Here is a 26,820-nt window from a genome sequence, read left to right on the forward strand (position 1 = left end):
ACATTTATCTAACAATAATTTACTTGTTCACAGGTCATGACTTAAACCAAAAACTAAAATACATTCCAGGAAAGTGCTGGAATGTCAGCTATTGATAGGTAAACAATATCTCCCTCATCTGACTGTGATGACTCTTCATCAGGCTCTAATTCAGGAGGTTTAATCATGATGATGTTGTGTGAGGGCCTAGCTCACACGGGTCAAGTGTGTGGTGGTGACCGCCTGACAAATGCATTGCCTGGGCTGCCTTCGCAGTGGCCAGGATGAAAGAACAAGGGGGCAGAGGTGGTCAAAGGGGGTTCAGTTATGGCAAAAAATGGTCAAATAAAAAATCTTTCCTTTTCATCTTTCCAAAATTGTAGTTTGTGGTTTCAGTAGTTAATTACACAAAAATGGCAAAAAAGCAATTTAACTACTGAATAAAATTTAACTTATGTATGCACATATGGATGTAGCTGAACTACTGGCAAACTTCTGCAAAGTGTAGTTAAACTACTAGTTCACCACTCCCCAGCATGCAGCTGGATGATGGCTGTGCAAATAATGCAACACAACACATCTGAGCAGAGGGAAATGAGGTGATGATCGAGGTTAAGTTTGGGTCACAGTGTGAAAGTCGATTGGATTAACGGACCAGTCCTGGCTGTAGTGGGTTTTCCAGGGGCGCTGCATTCATGTGGACGAGGGGGGCAGTGTAGCGCACACAAGCATTCAAACAACCTAAAATAACAAGAAGAAGAGGGGGAAGGAAAAGGAAAACGAGGAGAAAGGAGTCAGAGCGCTGTGCAGGTTAAAGTGATCAGTATTTGAGAACAAAGCAACTGAGGACCATGCTGAGGGCTTGTCTGAGAGGAGCTAACGCCACAGCCCGGGTAAGAGCCGCAGCCAGCCTCCCCCGACCCGCCGCCAGCTGCCATGTCGGCATTAGCGTGTTGTCATTCAGTGACCCACAGCCCGGCTCAAGGTGTCACAGCGGATCTAATGTGAACAGGGGCGGGCTGTTGGCCTCAAACACGAGCTAACGTTAGACTGTAGGAGTAACACGGCTCTTCAGTGAAGCTGTCACCAGGAAGAGCCGCTGAGAAGCGCGCAGTGCCAGAGCTGAATGTTAGCTAGCTGTTAGCTTCCAGTGACAGATGGCTAAGAATGAAGCCAACGAGTTTAGCTAACTGTTGTGTTGTAGTAAATACGTTTCTGCTTGAAACCCGCGTTTTTTTTAAAACCCCGGGCGGTCCGGCTCTTCACTCCCACAGATCTGCTTCTTCATGGCGGCTTCACGCTTGACTAAGTTGCGTTGTGACATTAGTTAAAGTAATTAGTGCAATGCACCAGGACCAGGACTGTGACACGGCCCGGGGCTGAGCCCACTAACCGCGGGCCTCTAGCTCCACCTTGTGGTCAAAACCGAGAGCGTTGTTGCTTTGGATTCCGTGACGTTTCTAAAATGCAGCAAATATATAGTCGCCATGATGACTGTGATAAATATTATTTGTGTGTATAATAACACGTTGTTCTGGTTATAACGTTGTGATTTTAGTGATTTTTTTCTGTGAAAACTGTGATAACATGATTATAGTGGTTTACATCCAGAGACGTGGTTTACATCCAGTAGAACACATCAAAATACATTTCACTCTCTACCAAGGTGAAATCATATTTAGCCTATCATGTATCAAACAGATGCAACACAGGGAACGTTCTGTGCACCTCCCTGTTCAGAGGTTAGAGATGACAGGAAACACCTCTTCCTTGCTTGGAGCAGGATGATGCTTCCTTCCCTCTGAAGCAGTCTCAGCTGCACAGCTGTCTGCAGCAGCTTCTGTTATTGTTATTTAAATTTGTGTTTGCACAGGTGGGGTGTGCTGCTAGTGCTCCTCTTTTTACCTGACAAAATCTGAGGGTGAAATAAGTCTGAATCATACATGGAAGTATTATTGAAATTGCAATATGGCCAAGTGCAACATCCAAATAGCAGGAGATGCAATGTTTTGATTAAAATGTGACACAACAGACCATAAAAGTGTTGTGATGCTACAGAGACTCCTCACCTGATAAATCATATTCTTCAGACAGATACCAGCAAATAAAAAGCATCATCATTTTTATATTTTCTCAGTGAAAACACAATGTAAAAATTGCACTAAAATCATGACCCATAGCCAATCACATTGTCTGACAAAATAAACACAATTAGACTTTTTTTCGTTGAGCCCTATTATGAAGTGTTATCCGCTGCGTGAGTTCCCTTAAAATGATCAGTTTGACATTCATCTGCACACACAACAAACCTGTATTTATACGTGAGTCAGACAATACCTGTACAGAAACACCAAAACTGTTTCTACAACAAAGTGTTTGCTCTGCTGTTACCCCCCCCCCCCCCCACTTACTCTGTCATTGTACCTCTCCTCTCTTCAGAAGCACTGTGGGAGAACTCCTCTAACCAATCTGCAACACTCCCGGCACTACACCACAGGGGAGACTGGGTAATACCCAAACACACATACACACACACAGATGAAATGTGTCAAAATGAGAGCTTGCATATTCCTCTTGATGATGGTGAGACACTGTCACATCGCACTTTGAGCTCAGGTTCATGTCTGTCCTCTTCCACCACAGTGGAGCTGCTAAAGTGGTTGCTGCTGGCTTGGTGACAGTAGGTGGTGGCATTGGAGGTACGATACTCTACGCCAAATGGGACAACAAGTTCAGAGCAGCTGTGGAGAGCAATGTTCCATACTCAGACTGGCTGTTGGGTCTGACTTTGGGACCCCCTTCTCAAGATGGCGGCCTCCCAGTTAAGAAACAGGTGAGTGTGTTTGCTGAGGCTCATTAGATCAAGTATCATTATTATTATCAGCACTGACGACGACGTCACATCAGATAAACACCAGTGTTGTGTGAAGCTCGTCTCAGAATTCATCCTGGGGTTTTACATTATCTCTACATTCAATAAGAGAGCAACACTGTAGTTCACTTGAATCTAAAACTGTGAACACATTTCCTGTTTCTAAAACTGTGCAGCAGAAATGTATTTTCCTTGGTAAATATCAAACAACTAAAACATGACACATCTTTTTTTATTGACATTCATCAAACAAACAAGGTGTTTCAGATTTCAAACTGGATGTGTATGACATATATTTATGTTGGTCACAGGTATCAAAATACTTAACAAAATGTACACAGATAGAAAAGAAAAAAGAAACAATGAAAAAGATGTGTGTATTTTAAGGTTTGACAGACCCTTATATATACATAAAATGATTCTACTACCAGTATCTGAACATGACTCATCTTTTATTATGACTCACATTTTTTATGTCTAGATGTGTGAAACAGTTGAGCTGTTAGCTGCAAACAGGTGCACACAGGTGTTAGCTGCAGAGACAAATGTCAGCTGCAGACAGATGTCAGCTGCAGACAGATGTTAGCTGCAGGCAGGTGTCAGCTGCAGACAGATGTCAGCTGCAGGCAGGTGTTAGCTGCAGGCAGATGTTAGCTGCAGGCAGGTGTTAGCTGCAGACAGGTGTTAGCTGCAGAGACAAATGTCAGCTGCAGACAGATGTCAGCTGCAGACAGATGTCAGCTGCAGGCAGGTGTTAGCTGCAGGCAGGTGTTAGCTGCAGGCAGGTGTTAGCTGCAGGCAGGTGTTAGCTGCAGAGGCAGACGTTAGCTGCAGAGACAGATGTTAGCTGCAGACAGGTGTTAGTTGCAGAGAGGTGTTAGCTGCAGAGACAGACTGAAAACACAGACTGAGCTCAGATCAGTTTTCTTCTGACAGTCCCATTCACTGTTTATGAGACAGTGAGCACTCTGACCAGGACATCCTTACCTTGAATTATGAATCTGAAGTATTTAACATGTTTGATTTTGTCCATCTAAAATATCTTGTTGTGGACATGACTTTGTACAGAACTGAATATCACAGGTGACTCCACACAAAAACATTTGGAGAGTCTGAGGCCTTAGTTAAAGTCAGTCTAATTCTGCTGTTTAGATGGAGAAGGTCCAGCCTCCCTCCATGATGGAGAAACAGGTCAAAGCATCTAAAGCCAAGTCAGAGAAGAAGGTGAAGGAGGCAGCAGAGAGTCCGGCCAAAGAGACGAGTCCTGTCCCCACACAACCTGCACAGAGCATTGAGGGTGAGTCCTCAGAGTTACTCTGCTATGAGGTGGGGGGCACTAGTGGGCAGCAGTGTGTCAGCACGGTACCACTGTGTGGTGACATCACCTCAGACTCCAAACTTTTCACCATGACCTCATTCTTTCCTCAGCCTGAACCCAGTCTTTCGTCGTCTTTACTTAACGATACTGGAAAAATGAGTTCATATGTGGTGGAAGAGAGAACAAGCACTGAACATGAAGCTCGGGGCCCCTCTGCTGTTACCATGGTGATGATACTGATGTGATGATACAGTGAGGGGCAGACTAAAATGAGATGACTGTACCTTCTGCTTTGAGGAGTAAATGCAGTCAGTCATTTAGGTTAGTGGTTCCCAACCTGGGGGGCCCGACCCCCCAAGGGGGGCGCCAAAGATCCAGGGGGGGTCGCGAAGCCATCTTAATTTTAAGGGGTTTAATAATTTTTATGTAATTAAAATGTTAAATAAATGAGTAAGCATTTAATTCATATATGTGACAAAATCAACTAAATTCAAGGGCCACATTAAACATTTATTCGTGTATTTAAATAGATAAACAAATAAGTTATATATATCACGAGGAACAGAGCGTGTGTGACGTGAACGCCTCTCGTGCTGCAGCCGTTGCCTAGCAACGTAAACGGAGCTAAGGGAGAAATGGCGAAGCGTCAGGTAGAGGAGACTGTGGAAAATGTCAAAAAGAAAAAGAGGGGCTACCAAGAAAGTTATATTGAGTTTGGCTTCATAGAAGCAATGGGTAAAATTAGAGCTGAATGTATATTTTGCCGTGAGAAACTGGCAAATGAAAGTTTGAAGCCCTGCAAGCTGAAGCGACACCAGACAACTAAACATCCCGAGACTGTGGGTAAGCCCAAAGAGTTTTTCATCAGAAAAAGAGAGCTTGTTGTCACTAGCAGGCCCCAAAACATAAAGGAGAGTTTCTTCAGGGCCGGAAGCGACCAGAGGCAGGCAACGTTTTATTTTTCATCGGGGGGGTGGTCACCAAAGTTTACAATGGTAAAAATAAGGGTCCCTTAAGAAAAAGGTTGGGAACCACTGATTTAGGTTGTAGGTTAGACTGTAAGAGCAACAATGTGAAGGGGTCATCATTTTTAGCTGTACGTACTGTGGGTCCAGTTTCCCATTCATTTCTATGAATGTATACTGTGTGTGTGTGTGTGTATTTGTACTTGCTACATAGTAAGGACTTTACTAACAGAGTGAGGACATTTTGGCCGGTCCTCACTTTTTGAGACACCTTCAAATCACATTTTGAGGGTTAAGACTTGGTTTTAGAGTTATGGTTAGAATTAGGTTTAGGTTAAGGTTAGGGTCAGGGTTAGGGTTAGGCACTCAGTTGTGATGGTTAAGGTTAGGGTGTGTGTGTATATATATATATATATATATATATATATATATACACACACATGTGATATGTGATAAAGCATTCATTCTGGAGGATGTAGTGTGTGGAGCTGTTGACCTATGACATTGTACAGAGGTGTTTCTGTTATTTAACCTACCTTCATTGATAAACGGGGTTGACAAAATAACAGGAGCATCTGGACGCCACGGCAGGTGCCAGTTTTGATTGAATTTGATTGGAGTTAGTTAACGGAGTCTGCAAAACTTTAATCACACAGAGACTTGATAATTAACCACAGTGGAGCCAAGTTTCTCCACATTTCAGTGCAGAATGTTGTCTGTGTTGCTCTTTGACCAGGAGCTAGGTGCCAGTGTTCAATCAGCCCACAGGTAAGACCAGTGTGAACGGCCCCAGGACGTCTGAGCCATGATGTTAGAGGCTGTGTTACTGTGTGGTTGATTTCACTGTTGTTGAAATGTCAGTGTTTGATGTGCGTTCTGTTGTTTTGTGCGTTCAGAGACGTCTGAGGGTAAGCTGTCCTCTGTCCTGTAGCTTCCTGTAGATCTCTGTGCTGCTGTGATGTCTCTAGACTGTAAAGAGGAAACAGTGAAGGGCTACACACACATACACACATACATGCTGGACACTGCATTTTCATATTCAGAGGTTCCTTTATCTAGTCAGGTATTCACTGATATTTTTTTAAAATGACTTTTTTTTTTTTTTTTTTAATTATTTATTTTGGGCTTTTTGTGCCTTTATTATAGGACAGTGGAGACTGACAGGAAAGGGGGTAGAGAGAGGGGAATGCAGGAAAGAGTTGGACCGATAGGGAGTCGAACCAGTGACTGGCTGCTAAGAGCGTCTTGCGCTCACACATGGTACGCGCCCTAACCACTCGACTACCGGGCTGCCCCTTAAAATGACTTTTTATTTAGAACTTTTATTATTTATTGATAAATGAATGTAAAATATTTTTCATTTAAATACCAATTAATAAAATTAATGAATTCATTTGTAAAATCTCTTTATCGATTCTTGTTTTTATTCCTTTTTTTTTGTCTAATCAGTGAAATGCTCTGTGAGTATTTCCGTGGTCCTGTGTAGACCAGAACCTGCAGGTTCATATAAAAACCTGTAGATGAAGCCAGCGATGGTCTGAAGACACATGTTAATGTCAGAGATCCTCCTCAGCCCAGATCAGCTCCTCCAGTCTCAGCAGACAGATGTTAGCTGTAGTGGATCAGCAGATCCAACATGTGTAGAGACCAGTAGAGACCAGTCCAGATCTGGACACATCCTGTTTGATGTGTCACATGTCACTGATGTGTGTTGCCCTTTAGTCCTTGAACTGAAGTAAAATACCAAACTGCCAGACTTGTGAATATTCACTGCTCATGTTTTTACTCTGACATTTTCAAAACCAAACGACTAAACTAAGAAGAAAACGAGCAGATTGATCAATAATGAAACTGATTGTTAATCTCAGCCCTGTTGCACTTCTTCCCGTTGTGGCCTAGAAAACCTTTACAGCTGGTAGAGCATGAGAGTGTAGTCCAGTACATGTAGCGCTGTGATAACTACTACACTGAAGTACAGATGAAACCATGTGCTCATGTACCTGCTGTGTCTCTGTGTGTGTGTGTTTATGTGTGTGTGTGTCCCACCCAGAGGCTTCAGCAGAGGCGACTCACATCATCTCAGCCATCAGTGAGGTCCCATCAGTCCCTGCTCCATGTGACACAGAGGCAGCAGTCAAAGGTAACACGTCTCCACCACAGAGACACTCTGCTGTCTTACAGTGAAGGAAGAAACTCACCCTGTCGATATGATCTGGTACTGATGCTTTAAAACAACTAACAGCTGTGACCTGCTGACCCTGTGTGGATGTGATGTGACTCAGATACATGAATGAATGTCTTTTATTATCTAATTGGATTGTCAGTCACTTCCTACACCAGTACCACCAGCCAAAATTAAAGCCTTACATACTGCACACATTACCTTTTTACTGCTGGGACTCGCCACTGTTACTTGTTACCAAATTGCTGACGTGACTCTGTTTACCACACAACAGTTCTTCTTCACTGCTCTAAAATAGTAGCTGTTAGTGACTGCACTGTTTTGTCCTGGTGTGAAACTGTACAGTTTATTCATAAATTGTGTGGTATCAGATTTGTGCACAGACCAGATCCAGTACTTTATGTGTCTCAGGGACATTTCTGATGTTAGTGTCTGTATCAGAACTACTCTACTTCCAGGTGTGAATCAGAACCTGTACCTGTAATCCTGGTTCAGTCTTGGTAGGTTCCCCCTGAACTGATGCTCACATCTATGATCTGTTCAGTGATTCAGTTTGTGTGTGTATATAAATTTGTGGTCCTTATCTTCACCACTAGGCCACTTAATCTGAACACACATTGAAAGGGTTTCAGGTCCTAACAAGTCAACACCAAACCAAACACACTCTCCATGTGGAGCATCGTATAAGTGACTCATTAAGGGAACGGTTCCTCAGTGTCTGTAAGGTGTTCAGTGACAGAAAGACTGCGATGTGTGTGTGTTTTCTTTAGAGGAGTGTAAAGAGTGTCACAACCATAAGGACACCTCAGTGTCAGCAGCCGTTCACCCTGAGTCACCTGCAGCAGCAGAACCAATGAGAGAGCGTCCAGCAGAAGAGGTGATGGCCAGATTGGCTCAACAAGACCAGGAGGAACAGGACATCGTAGCATGTAGGCACACACACACACACACACACACACACCCTCACTCACACACAGCAAAAACTCCTCCTTCATGAAGGTTGTTCAGTTTTTATTGAAAGTTTGTGTCTCTGTCTGTCTGTCTGTCTGTCTGTCTGTCTGTCTGTCTGTCTGTCTGTCTCTCTCTCTCTCTTTCTCTCTCTCTCTCTCTCTGACTGTCTATCCATCTGACTGACTGTCTGTCTCTCTGACTGTCTGTCTGTCTCTCTCTCTCTCTCTCTGTCTTCCTGTCTGTCTCTCTTCCTATCTGACTGCCTCTCTGTGTGCCTGTCTTGCAGCGGTCTCAGCCAGTCTCGAGGACTCTCTGTCCAGCTCAGCTAAAGCGACCCTTCAGGCCATTGGAGCTCAGGAGGCGGCGCTGCAGGCGATCGCCCGACACACACACAAGCTGAAGGAGGCCATGGAGGCAGAGGTACAGAGCTCACCTGACTCACCACAGGTGTGGTGGTTTTCAAACGTCTGAGACCACTGGTCCCACCCGTGACTACTATACCATGGTGACCGGTGTGTTTAATAGGATCTGGTTTTAATGAGCTCTGGTTTTACTAGGATCTGGTTTTAATAGGATCTGGTTTTATAGGGATCTGGTATTAATAGGATCTGGTTTTCTTATTTTTTTATTTTTATGATGAAACTCTCTGGACTGAAGGAAAAAAAGAGATGTATATAATCAGCTGTCTTTATATCCAGTGAGAGAACAAAGTTGTTGTTGTGATGTAACTGATTTGACTTTAATCACCATCACAGATTATTTGACATTTTTAATTGGTTGTTAAAATTCAAGAGGGCGGGGCTTGTCTAATCTTATCTCATCTCTCCTGTTGAGGGGTTCAGGTGTGTGTTGTCAGTGGCTGGTGCAGCCAGAAGGACATGTGCTCATTAAAGACCAACAACAAAACATTGAACTCGTCCTCTCCACAACAGCAGCAGAGTGATTTCAGTTCTTCTTAAATCCAGGTCCCTCCTCAGGAGAAGTCAGACCAGTGGAAGGATCTAGAAGCTGCTCTCACTGATAGAACAAGTGCTGTGAATGATGCTGGAGCTGCTCTGTTGAAAGCCAAGTAAGAGGATCTACACACACACACACACATACACATGTACACACACGTGGATGTGCACATTAACATTGACAGTACAGGATGTGGCTGCTCTTTGCTGCTTTATGGCAGTGTTGGATGTCTGTATGATTTTTGCATCAGTATGTGAATCTCCTCCATTTGTCATGAATTTGATTTGCTACTGAGCCCAACACAGACTCACTGGTTCTCTTATTCCGGTAAATTTATTGTATCAATGCAGCAGTATCCACACTAATGTGCTGATAGAGCAGTTTGTTAAGTCTGAACTTCCACCAAGTCTGAAACTTGGTCTCTACAACTACAGCGAAGAATAATGTTTGTTGACTGATCAAACTGTCCTCTTCCTCCCCTGTCTCTCTCCTGTCTCTCTCCCCTTGTCTCCCCCTGCAGTGAAGCCTTGGACAGTCTGAAGTCAATGATCGACAGGTCTAAAGGGTTGAAGGTCTCTGCTGTCCGCCCCCTGGTTTTAGCAGCAGAGGAGAATCTGCACAACATGGTGGTGGACTTGGATAAAGTAGTCACTAAGGTGAGGACATTATCTCCTATATTATGTACAAGCAGTTGAAAAATGAAAAGACTTTAAACATTTTGGTTCAGTGGAGACTGTTGTAACAAGATGAAGAGTCTGCAGCCATGCTAACAGCGCTTTGAGCTTAGTGCTACTGTTAGCATGGCATGGCTCATATTTGGTGATTAGCAGCTGAGGCTGATGGGAGGTATTAAAGGAAAATGTTGACTTGATGGTCATGAGGTCAGTGTATGGTCATCTGAGCCTCAGCACACAGGTATGTTGAACAACCTGTTACTGCTCTGTGCAGTGACGCTGTTGGCTTCAAGATGAGCTCAGCCGCTACACAGAGGATCATTGGTCACTACTCGGTTTGCGGATGCAGGGGCGCATCATGGATCTGCTGCATAAGGCTGCTAAATGTGTGTGTTGGTGTGTGTTGGTGTCTGTAGGTGCAGTCTGCAGAGTCAGAAGCTAAGATCGTCTCCCAGTACAGTGAACTGGTTAATGAAGCCAAACAGCAGTTCCAGAGGGAAGTAAGCAGCCTCACTCCAGAGATCCAGGCCAACTGGAAGGGCCTCAGTAAGAACACACACACACACACAAACACAACCTCTATTAGAAAGTTGACAAAACACACATTTTAATTTTAGCAGGTTCATTGCTTTATATCATGTCTACATTGAATTCAGCAAGTTTGAACAGAACAGGTGCAAAAGAGGAGGAAGATTGTTTGGCAATGCAGATGTGAGGAACCAGACCTGTTCAATATGAAGTCATATACTGAGTCTAATTCAGCAGAGTGTGGCCCCTGGTGGCCCTTGAAGGTCCCTCATCTCCTGTCATGTCTCTACTATCCACTATCTACTAAATAACACAATGTTTCAGATGTTTATAATCCCAGGGTCCTCATCACTCACAGACTGTTCATGAGTTTTAGTACATGCGGTACTCTCTGGTACCTGTGAGGGGATCAGGACACCTGTTGTCAGGATGAACACCTGAGACTTTAGATAAAAGAGACATGTTTACAACAGAACTTAGAGTGTGTGTGTGTGTGTGTGTGTCTGTGCGTCAGCTGGTAAACTGTCACCGGATGACCTGAACGCCCTGATCGCTCATGCTCATCGTCGCATTGACCAGCTGAATCGAGAGCTGGCTGAGCAGAGGGTCAGAGAGCAGATCCACATCGACGCAGCTCTGGAGCAGCAGAGGCTGGAGGACCAGAAAGCCCAAGAGAAGGCTGTGAACACCGCCCTGCTGCACATCAGGGAGGAGGCCCGGCTGGAGCAGGAGAGGAAGGTATGGAGGGAGCAAAGGGTGGTCCAGCAGAGGTGTAGAGCTGCAACCACCCACTTATTTATCAATGTAATGTTATTATCAATGGAACTTGACAATTATGTTTATTAATTAATAATGATTAAAAATCACCTACCACTACAAGGCAATCAGCAACATGTTGGTGCTTGTTTGTGTGATGGCACCAACAGCTGGAGTGAAACTGGCAAAGCTAAAAAAAAAATGGAAGATAAAGTTCAGATCCACCCAAATTTATTTTGTAACCCTTCAGTTTTATTTTGATTTCAGTTCATGAAAATGTTTTTTCACATCTAGTTTTCCTTAATATTAATAATCTTGGTGTGTGTGTGTGTGTGTGTGTGTGTGTGTGTGTGTGTGTGTGTGTGTGTGTGTGTGTGTGTGTGTAGCTGTCTGAGTTACGGGAAGTGATGGAGGCAGAGATGAGGACTCAGCTCCGGCGTCAGGCAGCAGCTCACACAGACCACGTCCAAGATGTCCTCAAAGTCCAGGGGCAAGAGCTGAGAGCTGAGGCTGAGCAGGTCAACACACTCTCGCTGACCTCATTTACACACAACACACACATATCACAGCACACTGAAGTGTTACAAAGTGTTGTATACTGGTGGTTAAATGCTTCGTATCACGCATCAGGTGTGCGGCGTCCACCTGTCCACTCCACCTGCTGTGTCTGACAGAGGCGCAGCTGTAACCTTCCTTCAAAGCTCTGCTGTGGTTGTGTTCAGGTGCTGAGCAGTAAGATGCTGGAGCAGGAGACACGCTACCGTCAGCTGAGCCAGGAGCAGCTGGATAACTTCACCCTGGACATGAACACCGCCTATGCAAGACTGAAGGGGATGGAAGAGGCCATCGACAGTAAGACACACACACACACACACACACACACACACACACACACACACACCGTCTGTCTTTCATGCTCTGTCCCAGTAGTTTAATCATCATATTCTATGAACTCACACAGATGGTGACAAATTAAAGGAAAAAAAACAACATGAAGAATGAGGACAGATAAAAGTTTTGATCAGAAATACATATTCAACATCAGCCATACAGCTGTGTGGTGCCATGACTACAGTGCACCATGTTGCTGGTGCTCAGAGGCTCTTCACAGCTTTTCCCCCAGTAAAGAATAACTGGACCCAGTCCTGTGGTCACAGCAGTGTGGTCAGTGTGAACCATCACCAGCACATGAAAGCTGGTTTGCCTCAGTGCAGTTACTCCTTAAAGAAATACAAGGGTAAATCCTGGGCCAGTTGCACAAAGCACCTTAAGTTTCTTCCTTAAGTTTGACACTTAAAGGTTGAATTTCTCCTTAGTTGAGGGAGCTCCTTAAGGTTGTTGCACAGAATCTATTTAAAGGGTTCCTTAGTTGAGGAAAGATGTGAAGGCATTTACAGCAATGAATGAATTTTACAGCAGTAAAATTCCACCGTTTCCATGGAGACCATTTGTTTGCTAGTATTAGCCACCGGTTATCATCTCACAAAGTTGGTCTGTAGGAAAAAAATGGCAGAAGAAAAGAAGGTAAAGGTAAAACCAAGTTCTTCTAGAAGAATATACCAAAAAAATTGGGCATTGGATCTTATCTGAAGGTGTTTTGTGAAACTGGCCCCTGGTCTCTACATAATCTGTATTAATGTTAGCACAACAAGGCTGTGGACAGCAGGAGCAGGGTTCAGTGGTGAATCATTTTGACCTGTTAATTATTTGTAAAGATCAGGACTTCTGGCTGAATAAATGTCTTCACAGATGATGTGGTGCTCCATGACCCCCACTAATGTGACCCCCCCCCCCCCCCCCCGCTCTTTAAATTTAGGCCATGTGGTGGCAGAGGATGAGGCCCGTAAAGCTCACCAGCTGTGGCTCTCTGTGGAGGCTCTCAACTACACCCTAAAGACTGCAGAGGCCAATTCGCCCAGTGTGCCTCTAGAGAGCGCAGCTCAGGTCGTGCGAGACAGCTGCCACGACAGTGACTTCGCCTTGGCTCTGGCGTCGGCTATTCCAGAAGAATCCCTTCAGCGCGGCGTGTACAGTGAGGCCTCTCTCCGTGCCCGCTTCAACTCCCTGCGATCACTGGCTCGCCGGGTCGCCCTCATCGATGAATCTCATAACTCCTTGTACCAGTACTTCTTGTCCTACCTTCAAGCTGCGCTGCTGTTTGAGGCTCAGCATGAAGCCCCTCCCACCCAGCTGAGTAGTGAGGACTTAGACCCATTCAAGCTTCTGTCATATGCTAGTTACTGCTTAGAGCATGGGGATCTGGAGCTAGCAGCTAAACTGGTGAACCAGTTGAGAGGAGAGGCTAGGAGAGTGGTGGAGGACTGGCTGACTGAAGCCAGAATCACACTGGAGACTAGGCAGGTGGTCAGTTTGCTGTCTGCTTATGCAAACGCTGTGGGGTTAGGAACCACGCAGGCTCCATAGGCTGCCTCTCACTTAACCTGGCAACCCTTAAAGGAGCAGTCCACTGAATATCTTCCTTCGAGGATCAAGTAGTAACTTTAAGCTTGAGAGGTGGCTGGGTAGAGGGCAGCAGTCGGGGGGGGGGGGGGGGAGTGTCAGATACTCAGATTTTCAGGGGTGTTCCTTTAAGGTGACTGAAGATTTAGCAGAAGTTTATTTGTTTTAAAGCACTAAGTCACTGAGGACGATTATTTGTACAATATAACTGATGCACCCTCTCAATCTAGTCTTGTCGATTCAGGCCCAAAGGTTTGGTCCAGGTATTTATTTCTGGATAATTTCTTATTTTTTGTGTGTTATGGAAAATGAGTCCTAACATTGATTAAAGAATATGTCATGCTGCATTTTATTTTTGTCAGTACTGCACATGTTACAATAAATCATGAGCAATTATTCTGTTACATTTCTTCATTCTTCCCTCACAGTTGCGACTGTTAAACTTCAGTGATGATCAGTTTGAGTTAATGACATAACGTAAGTCATGAGTCTCCAAGATCACTGTCTGCAGTCAGTAGATCAGATCCGAGTCATTACTGTAAATACTGACACCACAGAATAAATTCTGAATATTTAAAGGATGTATATGTATGTTTTTTCTATTGCCACATCACCAACGTTTGCATTTGCAGCTGTTTATTCACCAAGAATTTCAGCCATTGTTACCTCTAGACAAGATAAGAGGTTATAATATGTCCTCTGAGCAGCTACGTCTTCAGGACAGACTGGAGGCTACAGCAAGTCAGGAAGTAACGAGATAATCTGACCAGAGCGGGGCTACCTTGTTAGCATGGTAACTTCAAAAGAGGTGATAGAAATAAAGCAAAACAAAAAGTTTGTTTCCCTCTCTGGCGAGACAGTTCAATGCTGAACTCGTGTCTTCTAGACTGGAAAGTAAATAGCTGCTAATGTTAACATTCATTGATTATCAATGGCACCTTTATGGGATGTGGTTTGGAGAGCTACTTTAATTTAAATGAGATCCCTTTCTACATGTCACATTTTACTGAGCAACTTAACAGCATCAGTCGAGTAATTATTCTCCAGTCGAGACAGATGTGGAAGAGTACGGCTCTCAGATCGTCAGATGTTGTTCATTGAGGGTGACGTAATCAACTGAAATAACTCGATGTTTCTTCATAGCAATGCAAATAGTTTGTTTGGGTTTACTACTCTAAGAAAACATTTACTGTTGTTCCAGTCAACAGATAATATCAAAAAAGTCATCAGTGATTCATAGCTGCAATAATTAGTTGATTAATTGATTAGATGGTTGACAGAAAATTCATCTGCAGCCACTCAGATAACTGAACAATCATTTTAGTCATTTCACAAGTAAAATGTCAAAATAGTTGTCAAATGTGACAATCTGATGCATTTGTTGTATGTGATAAAGGGGTGTCACCAGGGATTTTGGGCCCCATATATATATATATATATATATATATATATATATGAAGATGCATGTAGCCTCTGTTATGTCACCCACAGAATTCTGAGGAACACTAGGTTTTGAAGCTCAGAGTGAGCTGTTCCGTTGTCGCCATCTTGGCAGTGTCTGACTCCTCCTAATTCCTTGCTAATCCAAAAATGGGCGAAGAGGTGGTGCGTGTGTGGAGCAGAGACCACAGTCATATTAGTTTAATAACTGCGCATGCATACACCCACGTTAGCATTATTAGCACAGCTGGGCATCTGGGCAACTTGTTCAGAGGCTAACCCAGGGCTAATTGCTTTATTGGTTGATTCTCTAGTTAATGACCTGAGCTAACAGGCCAGGAATGATGACTGATACCTGTGAGATTTCCTCTCCTTCTGTTAGTCAATTAACCAACAGCTAGTAACGTTATCTGTCTGATATTTCTATGAAAAAGGCAGCAACACCACAAACCAGACCAAGTTCAGGGACTTGAAGTAGCTAACACTTAACAGCTAGACACCAAGTGGCTAGCCACCTGTACCGGCACCCACTTGTCACACAAAGATTCCACGCCCTCAATTCTCCATCACTTTTGTCCTTAATAAAATGTAAACAGGTGAGTTATATAAAATTCACCTGTACAGTTTTCATGAATGATGCTGTAAAGTTGGACATTTGAACATGGGAGTCTATGGGGACTGACTCACTGTTGGAGCCAGACTCTGGTGGTCATTAGAGGAACTGCAGGTTATAGCTCTTCATCTTCCAGTCCGGAGGTTGATGCTTGCTTGGAGCCGTTCACTGATTCACATGTCATGGTGTTCTGATTTTTTTTTAATGTGAAGCAACAATAAAAACAGGATTTTCCTTCCAGGTAAATGTCATGATTTATTGTGTGTGGATTATCCATAAATCACATTTTAAGTCTTGTGGTCCATCACAAAGCATCACATTTGTGTATATGACTCATTTATTGCTAAATGAGTTTTACAGTAACCGTAGTTGCTGTTAGCACTGAGCTAATGACATCAGTCCTCAGATAAAACAACAAGATTTATATCTGTTTTAAAGACAAAATACAGGGCTGTGTCTCCACCACACCTGTAAAACTGTTCTGGCCCCCAAGTGAACAGTGCTGAGGAACCAGGCCTTGAATGGATCCTGACTGTCCTGCACTGTTTTTCATGACTATTCTGAGATCAGTTCAGAAGTTTAACTCTTAGTGTTTAGGGACGTAGTGTGTCCCTGCTAGAGGGAAGACTGTGCAGCAGTTTTATTCTCATTTACAGTCACTTGTTGCCTTAATTGTCAATCATATTTTACTGTCTCTGTGGACAATCTGAAGAAAGTTTACAAACAGGGATCAGAGTCAGTCACACTCAGTGGCCCGGCTGTGTTATGACACTCTACTGTCCCACACTATTGAACTAACCATGGTGCACAAAGCACCTACTTAATTTGAAACATCACCATATTTAAGATATTCAGTAATGTGTTTAACTGAATTCTTTTTTAAAAAAGTGATATATATTACATTGTGTTGTATATTATTCTGTTGTCAGTGTAAAGTGATTTATTTGCCATTTTTCTGATGTAGACAGACATGGACATACACCAAAAATGCTAATGTTGTGTTGTTTATTTTTATATTGCTATATTTAAATCTTATATTTATTGTAGTATTTTCGTATTGACTGATATTTTCTGGACCAGGGAACCAGAAATGCTAGAATGCAACTAATTTCCAGGTTTTTAGGGCTGATTCCTTCAGCCTTCGTTAATGTCTGCACTGGATACATTCGGCTACAGTACTGATGTGTGCAATCACTGTAATTATGTGCATAAAACAGAAGAAAATAGACTAAGTACCTTAAAATACTCTTCTGGTTGCAGTTCGACAAATAAACGTATGTGACGCTTCCTGTGTTTCTTCAGGTGCTGCTGAATGTAGAAAAGGTTTCATGAGGAGTCTCATTAACTGCAAATGACCTGTGCAAATATTGCTTCAATAATAAACTTCTAACCTTCTTAAATATTTGGATCGACATGGTCTGATATGGTGTGAGATTCTTCACATGATGATTTGGATTTTGTTTTGTTCACTCGTCATGTGTGAGACGTGGTGATGCAATAACATCATAACCACTGGAACAATATTGAATTGATTTTCAGAATTAAGACCTGGACCCTGACTGTTGCTTCAGAACCTGCAGCTTTGACCCAAACTGCACATGCAACAGTAATGAAAAGTAAAGCAGGAGTTACATTGGAATACACATCTGTTCATGCCGGATTCTACTGGCACTGCCCATGAATATTAGTGAAGAGCCCAGTTTTTCTGATGCCAATGTTAACTCTGTATTTTACATTGGAGTCTTCGTTCACAGACATGTTGATGTTCTCTGGTCGGGTCATGATAATGTTGAGTTTTCTCTGCTCTGCTGAGTGAGTGTGAGGAGGAGAACAGGAGTCCAACAGTGAATCTGACCAAGCAGAGGCCTGAACCGTGTTCTGCACCGCTCTCAGTGTTGATGTCAAACTTCATATCCTGGGCAGGAAGTGTGTCATGGTCATGGTGGGTGTGACCCGGTTGCCTCTCTTGGTTTTGCCGGTCTTGCTGAGGCCAATGTACATGCCGGGGTAGGCAGCTGATTCATAAGCATTGTAGTTGTTGGCCAGGAGCTTCTCCTTGAACTTGCACTCATCACTGTAGTGGCCCTGAGGAGAGGAAGAGGAGGATGAAGAGGAAACAATTATTCATCAGCTCAGTCATGTTTTAGCTTCTCACATGTGAGAGTTTCCTGCTTTTCTCTGTTTTGTGAATATTTGTGAAACAAAACATCAGGTTAGTTTAGACCAGGACATAAACACGGATCCTTGTATCTATTATTTTTTATCATCACTGATCATGTGACACTTTCTGCTAATGTCGTCACTTTATTTAATGTGGTTTTGATATGGTTATGAAACAGTAAGACAAAGACTGTTCTGTAACAAATGAGCCCACAGATCATCTGTCAGCAGGTGATTATGACCCATAGTTAGGTTTTGTTGCTCGGCGACACCTAGTTGTCGTAGTAATGATGACAAGATCAAAGGGAAAAGTGCAGTGACGAAGTTTATAGAGCGACAAAGTCCACATCAGGAGGAGGTTGGGGTGGCTGATCAACAAAACAGAGGAATATGACACAGGACAGCGGTGTTCGATTCCCATGTGAAAGTAACAGTTTATGTTGTTTCTATTATCCATGACCATTGGTTGTAGAGGTGCTACTTCAGGAGACACTCCTGTGGGTTGTTGGTTGTTCAGGGGTTCTAACCTGAAACCTAAAATCTCAGCCTTTTTAACCACACAGGTACATCCACACAGGAGGAAATTATTTAATGACATTAACACATAAAGAGGGTGGTGTATCTGATGGAGGCAGCTGTAAAGAGAAGAAGAACCAGGTCCAGTGAGCTGGTCAGATAAGGGGCTGTTTGTTTGTGCCCCCCAGTGTGCATCAGCGGATGCAGATCTGAGAGCAGCTACAGCCAAAGGTCAGGACTCCCACCCGACTGAGGCACTGACCTCTGTACACACAGGACGCTGTTAGATGACTATGTGTTGGATGACTCACTGCTGTTTATCTCAGTGCTCATTATGTGTGTTAGTATTATATTCAATCATCATCATCATCATCATCTACACAGCTGAAGTGGTTTGGAACAGAACATCTCCTCTGTGATGTGATTGAATGTTATTCCAAATACACAGGTGTTACTGTAACTCTGAAAGTGTGTGTGCAGCAGGATGTTCATCTCTGGCTCCTTGTCCACTGTTTCTGCTGCTTCACTGTATCCCTCCCTCCTGCCATCAACTCCACCACCTCTGGTTTTGTTAAGCCACAACCTCCACACCTTGTCTCCCACCCACTTTTCCTCAGTGGTCGCCTCTGCTCTGCCTCCTCTTAGCACATTCTCCTCGCTAGAGGTCAGTGATGCCACAGAGCCTCTCTGCTCTGCTCTGACCTCATATCTGGACACCCTGTGTCATCTATCAACCAAAGCTGCCTGTCCTAACCTGCCTCACCTATGGCCGACTGACTCCATCCGTACTGATCTCAGAGCTGCTGAGAGAAAATAGAGTAAAACCAGTGACCCTGACTCCTCTTCCTTCTCATCCAGCATCAGTGCTGCCCAATGCTGCTGCATTACCACAGACACTCAGAAATAATTTTCCAGCTTTAAAACATTACCTGAGCCTCCACCAGGACCAGACACAAGCCTCTCAGCTGATATATTTGCCTCTTTCATCACTTAGGAGGTGGAGGCCTTCAACTGCCAATTCTCTGAATTTCCCAGAGACAATCAGTCTCCGCTGGTTAATGGAGCATCACTCTCCTCATTACTCTCATGCCCTTCTCTGCCTCCTCCAGTCAGTACCTCACCACCTCCCTCACTCAGCCCTGTAGCTGAGTGCAAGGCTCCAAAAAGTCACATGTAGTCATCCTACCTATTAAAGGAACCTGACTAAGCTGTTTAAGTCCTATTTATCAGTTTGTTCTTAACAGTAAATCTTCCATGTAAGCTAAAGTTCCACAGGGTTATGTGCTTGGACAGTTCTATTCACCCTCTATCTGCCTCCAATAGACTGCATCAACACTCCATAAACTTTCACTGTTATGCAGATGATACCTAATTATATTTATCAATGAAGTCAGATGAAACCAGTCAAACTTCCAGTACTCCTCAAGAACATAAAGACCAGAAACTTTCTGCTATTAAACTCAGACCAAGGTGAAGTTACTGTACTTGACCCCAAAACACCTCAGAAACACATGAGCTAATGACATAATGACTACGTGGCAGTGCTCTGGGCTCCAGCACCACTGTGAGGAATCTCAGAGTTATCTTTGATCAGGACGTGTCCTTAAACTCCTACAGAAAACAAACTGTTTTCACCTACGCAACATTGAAAACTCACAAACACCCTGTCTCTGAAATACTAGTCAATGCTTCTGTTACTTTGATTATTGTTCCATGTTATCAGGCTGAACCAACAGGTGTCTACAGACTCTGCAGCCAATTCAAAATGCTGCAGCATGAGTACTGACAGAAACTAGGGAAGAGATCACATCTCTCCTGTATTAGCTTCAGTGGTTCCCTATAAAATCCAGAACAGAATTTAAAATGCTCCTCCTCACCTTTATATAAAGTATAAATAGTATATATATACACTGGTTCAGTTCACACAACCTGTCATTAGGTTAACAGTCCTGATCAGTTCTTACCGAGCCGTAGAGTTTCCCTTTGTTGCTCATGGCGATGAAGAGGCCACTTCTCATCCCAAACAGTGTCACCACTCCTCTTTCCACCGGGGAAATCTCTAGAAGGGCTGGGAGAAAACATGACCACGATCAGCAGCAGACAGAAAACATCAGGAAGGGAGAGCTAAACCTCATCATGAATGCTGCACCATGTTTAGTTTTACTCTTTAAAGCACATTCTTTTGTCAGCTTACATTTGCACACACACAGAGAAAATCACATTATGCTGTTGGCCTGAAGTTTCAGAGAGTCCACAGAGAGCTTAACATGTTTCCACATGTTGTAGTTTTTGTTTTTAGCTCTGTCAGCTGAGCAGGAGGACTCAGCGCTGGAACCTGTCTCCTCCTCCTGGTGGCCTTCCTCTGTGCTCACACCACAGAGACACACAGGATTTACAGGGACTCTGCATCTGCTGGAAATAATCTGCTGGCTGATCCACAGGAAGTGGTCTCGGTCTGCAGTACTGACCCCCCCCCCTTCTGTCTGTTTTCCATTTTCTTGATTTGAAAATGCTGCGTAGAGTCACTAATGATACTCAGCAGGAAACACTTGTTTAGTGACAAAGAGACATACAGCATGGCTGATCACCTGGTCACCGGACCTGGTTTAACCAAGTCACTGGTTGGTTGCTGATTCAGCATGTGATCACAAAATGGGGACTTGTTAATAATGAAAATTAAGGAGAGTAACACTGATTTTATGGAGTTTTTTAAAAAGATTTTTTTTGGGCATTTTCGCCTTTATTCGATAGGACAGTAGAGAGTGACAGGAAAGAGGCAGAGAGAGGGAGAATGACATGCAAGAAAGAGTCAGGCTGGTCGAAAGTCGAACAGCATCAGCTCATCTGGTATGCACCCTAACCACTCCACTATTAGGTCAGTTCATAACATATATGAAATATCCAAAGTAATATTTGTACATAGGTTAAAAATATCTATATGGTGAATTTTAGTGTAGTATAACATGTTGAGACCATATATGTTAATGATTCATATTTAATTATTTATTCATATATGTTATTATGTGGCACTACAGCAGATCGTCATTAAAGCAGTGGATCATTAGTGCTGCTTTTTAATTCCACATTTTTCAGCACTGCCAATGTATTATTACATATACATGTTCTTTATTTAAATGAAAACTTGTAATGCTGACCAGTAAATTATTAAATAAATTACTAATTAAATAGTGATAAAATACTATGTGTGAAAGAAATCACTGGTTCTACTTTGAATCTAAATTCTCTTGGGTTATTCATAACATGATGACAAAGTTAACCAGCTGGTTATGACCAGTGTTACAGCTTTACATGGATGCTAACAAGAAATGGTAAAACTACTTACTGTATCTGTTCTCATTGTGCACACCTGTGATCTTCCCGTTGGGTAGGACTTCAATGTGGAAGCCGATGCCCACGTTACAATAAAGTCTTCTCAGTCTTTTGATCCCCAGCAGGTATTCTCCATCGCTCGCTGACACCTCCCTCTTGTCCCAGGAGACGCCGCTGCCAGCCTGGACCAACGACACGGCGCTCTGCAGGGTTTGTCTCTTAGTGCTGATGACTGGGAGAGGAGCACAGGAGCTGCACAGGAGGATCCCGTACAGGAGCAGTGGAAGCTTGGACCTTGATGACGACATCCTCTGCTCACCAATCCCGAGGAACATAATTACTGTGTATGTCAGAGCCCAATTAAATGTTCACTTAGTATCAACAAAAATGTTCAAAAGATGATTTCTGTGAAATACTGTGAAGAAAACGCCTCAATGTCTATGCTCTTTACAGCCCAGAGAGAAGTTTCAGTTTGCATATTGAGACATCTCTAAACTCTGAACCCACCAGGGTTCAGTTCACCAGTGACTCTGTTTCCTCCTCAGGTAGATCCTGCAGACAGACACCAGACTTATATGTGGCCCATATTACATCACACACCACCTGCTGTCCTGTTTGTCTGTGAGTCACAGATGCTGTAGAAGCACACAAACTTAGAAACACATAAAACACATAGTGACAGAAAACAAAGAGGAACACGCAAGTACACAGAGACGTGGAGTCATGAAAAAAATAAAGAGAGAAATGGATGTAAACAGCCCCCTCAGTCATTTTCTCTATGTCACCATGTTAGATGTCACATCAACATGGCTGTCCCGTCTTCCCTGGCTTGTTTTGACTCTGCAACTTCAATGTTTTATTGTGCTTTTATTGGATTTATTCAGTGTTATTAAAGTGAAGACCCATCACTTAAGTCTTAAGTGTGAATTAAGCTCTTCTGTGGACAACAACCTGTTGCTGCCAGACACATGACTGTTGTGAAGCAGAGGATTGTGTCCTGGAGAGAAAGAACTTTCGCTGGGCCCTTCTGACAGGATGGAGAGAGCTCAGACAAGTCTGAGATGTTTTTAGTTGTTAGATGGAGGAGTTTACTGTACAATAAAAAGAAGAGAAACTGATTGATTTGCACATGAAGCTCCATCAAATGCAACTTTTCTGGTTGCAGAGACATGAGTGGAAACACTGGCCAAGGAGCATGTTCCACCACTGACCCCCAGCAGAGCAGCTCCAGCTCCAGCTCCAGGGCACTTAGCAGGCCGTGGAAAACAGGTGGGCGACAGAGACGAGTGGGGAAGACAGAGGGAAATCCTCTGCCCACTACCATCTCATCCACGGCTTCAGCTGGAAAACCCTACTAGAATGCTGTGCCCAGACCGATCAACATCCTCCTCCTGCACCCACCCCTCCAACATCACTTACTTCCACTGCAGTGACTTCATCGTCCAGGGCCCGTCACTTCCCTCCCATGGACCTGCTGCAGGAGCCCACTGTCTTTTTTTTAAACTTTGTTTAACACTGACTGCTGATTGCCAAAAGGAGCAGAGAAAATTTTTGTCACCTGTTCTGCCTGAAAACAACATGTCAATAATTCAATTCAATTTTATTTGTATAGCGCCAAATCATAATATACATTATCTCAAGGCACTTTACAGGGTGAGGTCAAGACCTTACTTTGTTACAGAGAAAAACCCAACAGTTCCCAAAAAGAGCAAGCGCTTGGCGACAGGGGGGAGGAAAAACTCCCTTTTAACAGGAAGAAACCTCCAACAGAACCGGGCTCAGGGTGGGCGGCCGTCTGCCTCGACCGGTTGGGTTTAGGAGAAGATAGAAAGAGGGGGTGGGGGGAGGAGAGAGGATAGAAGAGAGAGAGAGAGAGACCAGGAACAGCTGTGTAGGTAATGGTGTTATCAATAATAATAACAGATAACAGTGGTTAATAGTAAAGATGAGTAGTGGTGGATCTGGATCCTGCTGCTCCAGAGGCAGAGAGACCTGCAGAATGAGGACAGAGAGAGAGAGAGAGAGGAGAAGCACAAACTACGGGAGAGAAAAAATACAAAGTTAATGGTATAAAGTCATCGAGAGAGAGAGAGAGACAGAAATAGAGAGAGAGCGCCCAGTGCATCATGGGAATCCCCCAGCAGTCTAGCTCTATAGCAGCATAGCTAAGGGATGGGCCAGGACATACCTGAGCCAGCCCTAACTATAAGCTTTACTAAACAAGACAGTTTTAAGCCTGATCTTAAAGGTAGAGAGGGGGTCTGCCTCCCGAACCCACACTGGGAGCTGGTTCCACAGGAGAGGAGCCTGATAGCTGAAGGCTCTGCCCCCCATTCTACTCTTACAAACTCTGGGAACCACAAGTTGACCTGCATTTAGAGAGCGAAGTGTCCTATTGGGAAAATAGGGAACTATAAGCTCTCCAAGGTACGATGGTGCCTGACCATTAATGGCTTTGTAGGTGAGGAGGAGGATTTTAAATTCTATCCTGGAGTTTACAGGGAGCCAATGCAGAGAAGCTAACACAGGAGAGATGTGATCCCGTTTCCTAGTTCCTGTCAGTACTCGTGCTGCTGCATTCTGGATCAATTGGAGGCTTTTTACTGAATTTTTGGGACATCCTGACAATAAAGAGTTACAGTAGTCCAGTCTTGAGGTAACAAATGCATGAACTAGCTTTTCAGCTTCCTTTAGACACAGAATGGGTCTGATTTTTGCAATATTGCACAGGTGGAAGAAGGCTGTCCTAGAGACTTGCTTTATATGTGAAGTAAAGGACAAGTCCTGGTCAAAAATGACACCAAGGTTTCTGACTGTAGCACTGGAGGCCAAGGTGATGTCATCCAGAGTCAGTATATTATCACATAGTGTATCTCTGAGGTGTTTTGGGCCAATTACAATAACTTCAGTTTTGTCTGAATTTAAGAGTAAGAAATTACTGGTCATCCAGGTTTTTATGTCCTTAAGACACACCTGAAGCTTGGCTACAATTCCCTTCACTTTTATTGATTATCTGTTTATCTAATAAATCTTCTTATGGGACCACCTGACAGTTTTTAATTGTGATGTGCAGCCCAACCACAGCAGCTCTCAGATGCTGACAGTACAGAACCACATATCTCACCATGACTTCTTACCTTCTTACTGTCATCTCCACACCAGCAGTGTGTCTGCTGCAACACTGCTGCTGCTGTTTGTCTGAGAAAAATCTAACCAATATTTCATTTTTATATATTATTAATAATAGGAATATTTTCAGGAAAGTAAACAGGAGCATGAGGAAACAGCTGGGAAACTTAACAGACTTTTCCAATGGTTCAGACAACTGTAATAAAGTAGGTTTTAACATGAACTACTCTCCTGCTACTGTTTATATCATTTTATACCAGCTCACTATGCCCACCTGGGAGACAGGAAGTTTCAAGCATTTCAAACCACTGATGCAGCTTGTACTGGGTTATCTTTGTTATCTGTATTTTTACAGCAAATAAACAAAACTCTACCAATGTGTGTGCCTTTTGTATTATGACAGTAGAAGAAATAACCTGGAGATGATAAAAGTATTTAAATCAAAATGCAAAACTCTTACTAACACAATGAGCACTAAAAGTTGTGTAACTTACTGAAACTGCAGCAGTGGGTCTCTCCAAAGTCCACAGGCAGCAGGAAGCAGGAGTAATATCCACAGGCAGCAGGAAGCAGGAGTAATATCAACAGGCAGCAGGAAACAGGAGTAATAACCACAGGCAGCAGGAAGCAGGAGTAATATCAACAGGCAGCAGGAAACAGGAGTAATAACCACAGGCAGCAGGAAGTAGGAGTAATATCTGCAGGCAGAAGGAAGCAGGAGTAATAACCACAGGCAGAGGAAGCAGGAGTAATAACCACAGGCAGCAGAAAGCAGGAGTAATATCCACAGGCAGAAGGAAGCAGGAGTAATAACCACAGGCAGCAGGAGGCAGGAGTAATATCCACAGGCAGAGGAAACAGGTGTAATATCCACAAGTCTGTGTGAGCTGGTATCAGAGATGAGTTTATGGGTTTGTGGTAATGCATGATGTCAGCAGCGAAGGAGTATGACCTGCAGAAGGTCAGAGGAATGTGAACTGAATTTCAGCCAATAATGTGCCTGCCAATCCGTAAAAGTCAAAGCACACCACTGTTTTTTGCCTTTATTTGACAGGACAGTAGAGAGTGACAGGAAAGGGGCAGAGAGAGGGGGAATGACACGCAGGAAAGAGTCAGGCCGGTCAGGAGTCGAACTGGCACTTGCCTGCCAAGAGCATCAGCTAATGTGGTACGCGCCCTAACCACTCCACCACCGGGCCACCCCACGCACACCACTATTTTGAGCTATACCAAGCAGACAATGTCGATATGTATGTGGTGTTGATCATTATCAACTGATTTCTGTTTTACCTATAATGGCAAAAGTGGTTGAAGACTTGTTTATCATAGATTGATGAATTATCTGGATAGGAATAATATTTTATATGAACCTCAATATGGGTCCAGAAAGAACCGTTCTACTTCTATGTGTAGACTAGTGTGCTAACCTGGTAACAACAGGTACTAATATTAATATATTAGTTATTCATAAGTTATTAATAATGAAATAATAACACATTCATTTGTCACAGCTACTGTCAATTAACACTTTCAGTCCTAATTAATTTATTAGTTTTGTTTCAGTCACAAACTCTTAATCTAACCCTGAACCCTGAACTCAGGTTTAACAAATTCTGAATCTGACCCTGAACCCACGTTTAACAAATTCTGAATCTGACCCTGAACACTGAAAGCCTGAAACCTGAAGCCAGAAATATGAGAAACATGAAATCCCAGCTGACATCAGATAGGATGCCAGTCTATCACTGACACGTAGAGACAAACAACCATTTACGCTCAGATTCACATCTACACAATTTTAGAATCGTTGAGAATATGCTGGGAGGTGACAGTGCTAACCACTGCACCACCGAGCCACCCGTTTGAAGCAATCATGTCGTTAACAAACGGAAAATCAGATGACCAAAACAAGCAGACAACAATTATAAAAACAGGAGCAAAAAAAGAAAATCATTAAATCTATCGTTAATAGTTTTTTACTATTACAAGA

The 26,820-nt window shown here is 43.4% G+C and overlaps 2 protein-coding genes across 2 annotated transcripts; one reads left to right on the plus strand and one right to left on the minus strand.

Annotated features, from left to right (window-relative positions):
• The first annotated feature begins 712 nt into the window (after positions 1-712).
• Positions 713-14,038, plus strand: immt (inner membrane protein, mitochondrial (mitofilin)). The gene is made up of 14 exons (XM_071506650.1): positions 713-872; positions 2,419-2,486; positions 2,623-2,812; positions 4,004-4,148; positions 7,185-7,274; positions 8,087-8,245; positions 8,554-8,687; positions 9,233-9,336; positions 9,745-9,880; positions 10,315-10,444; positions 10,941-11,164; positions 11,569-11,700; positions 11,905-12,034; positions 12,999-14,038. Exons 1-14 carry the CDS (start codon positions 831-833, stop codon positions 13,604-13,606), a joined length of 2,292 nt encoding a protein of 763 aa, XP_071362751.1. The 5' UTR covers positions 713-830; the 3' UTR covers positions 13,607-14,038.
• A 1,893-nt stretch (positions 14,039-15,931) lies between these two features.
• Positions 15,932-26,646, minus strand: LOC139637781 (fibroblast growth factor 4-like). The gene is made up of 3 exons (XM_071506654.1): positions 21,715-26,646; positions 20,336-20,439; positions 15,932-17,780 (listed from the first exon to the last, which is right to left on the minus strand). Exons 1-3 carry the CDS (start codon positions 22,034-22,036, stop codon positions 17,604-17,606), a joined length of 603 nt encoding a protein of 200 aa, XP_071362755.1. The 5' UTR covers positions 22,037-26,646; the 3' UTR covers positions 15,932-17,603.
• Positions 26,647-26,820: the final 174 nt, after the last annotated feature.

This window comes from Trachinotus anak, unplaced genomic scaffold (genome assembly GCF_046630095.1).
Source record: "Trachinotus anak isolate AG129_WGS33_773 ecotype Australia unplaced genomic scaffold, CSIRO_AGI_Tana_v1 ptg000021l, whole genome shotgun sequence".
Taxonomy (NCBI): Eukaryota; Metazoa; Chordata; class Actinopteri; order Carangiformes; family Carangidae; genus Trachinotus; species Trachinotus anak.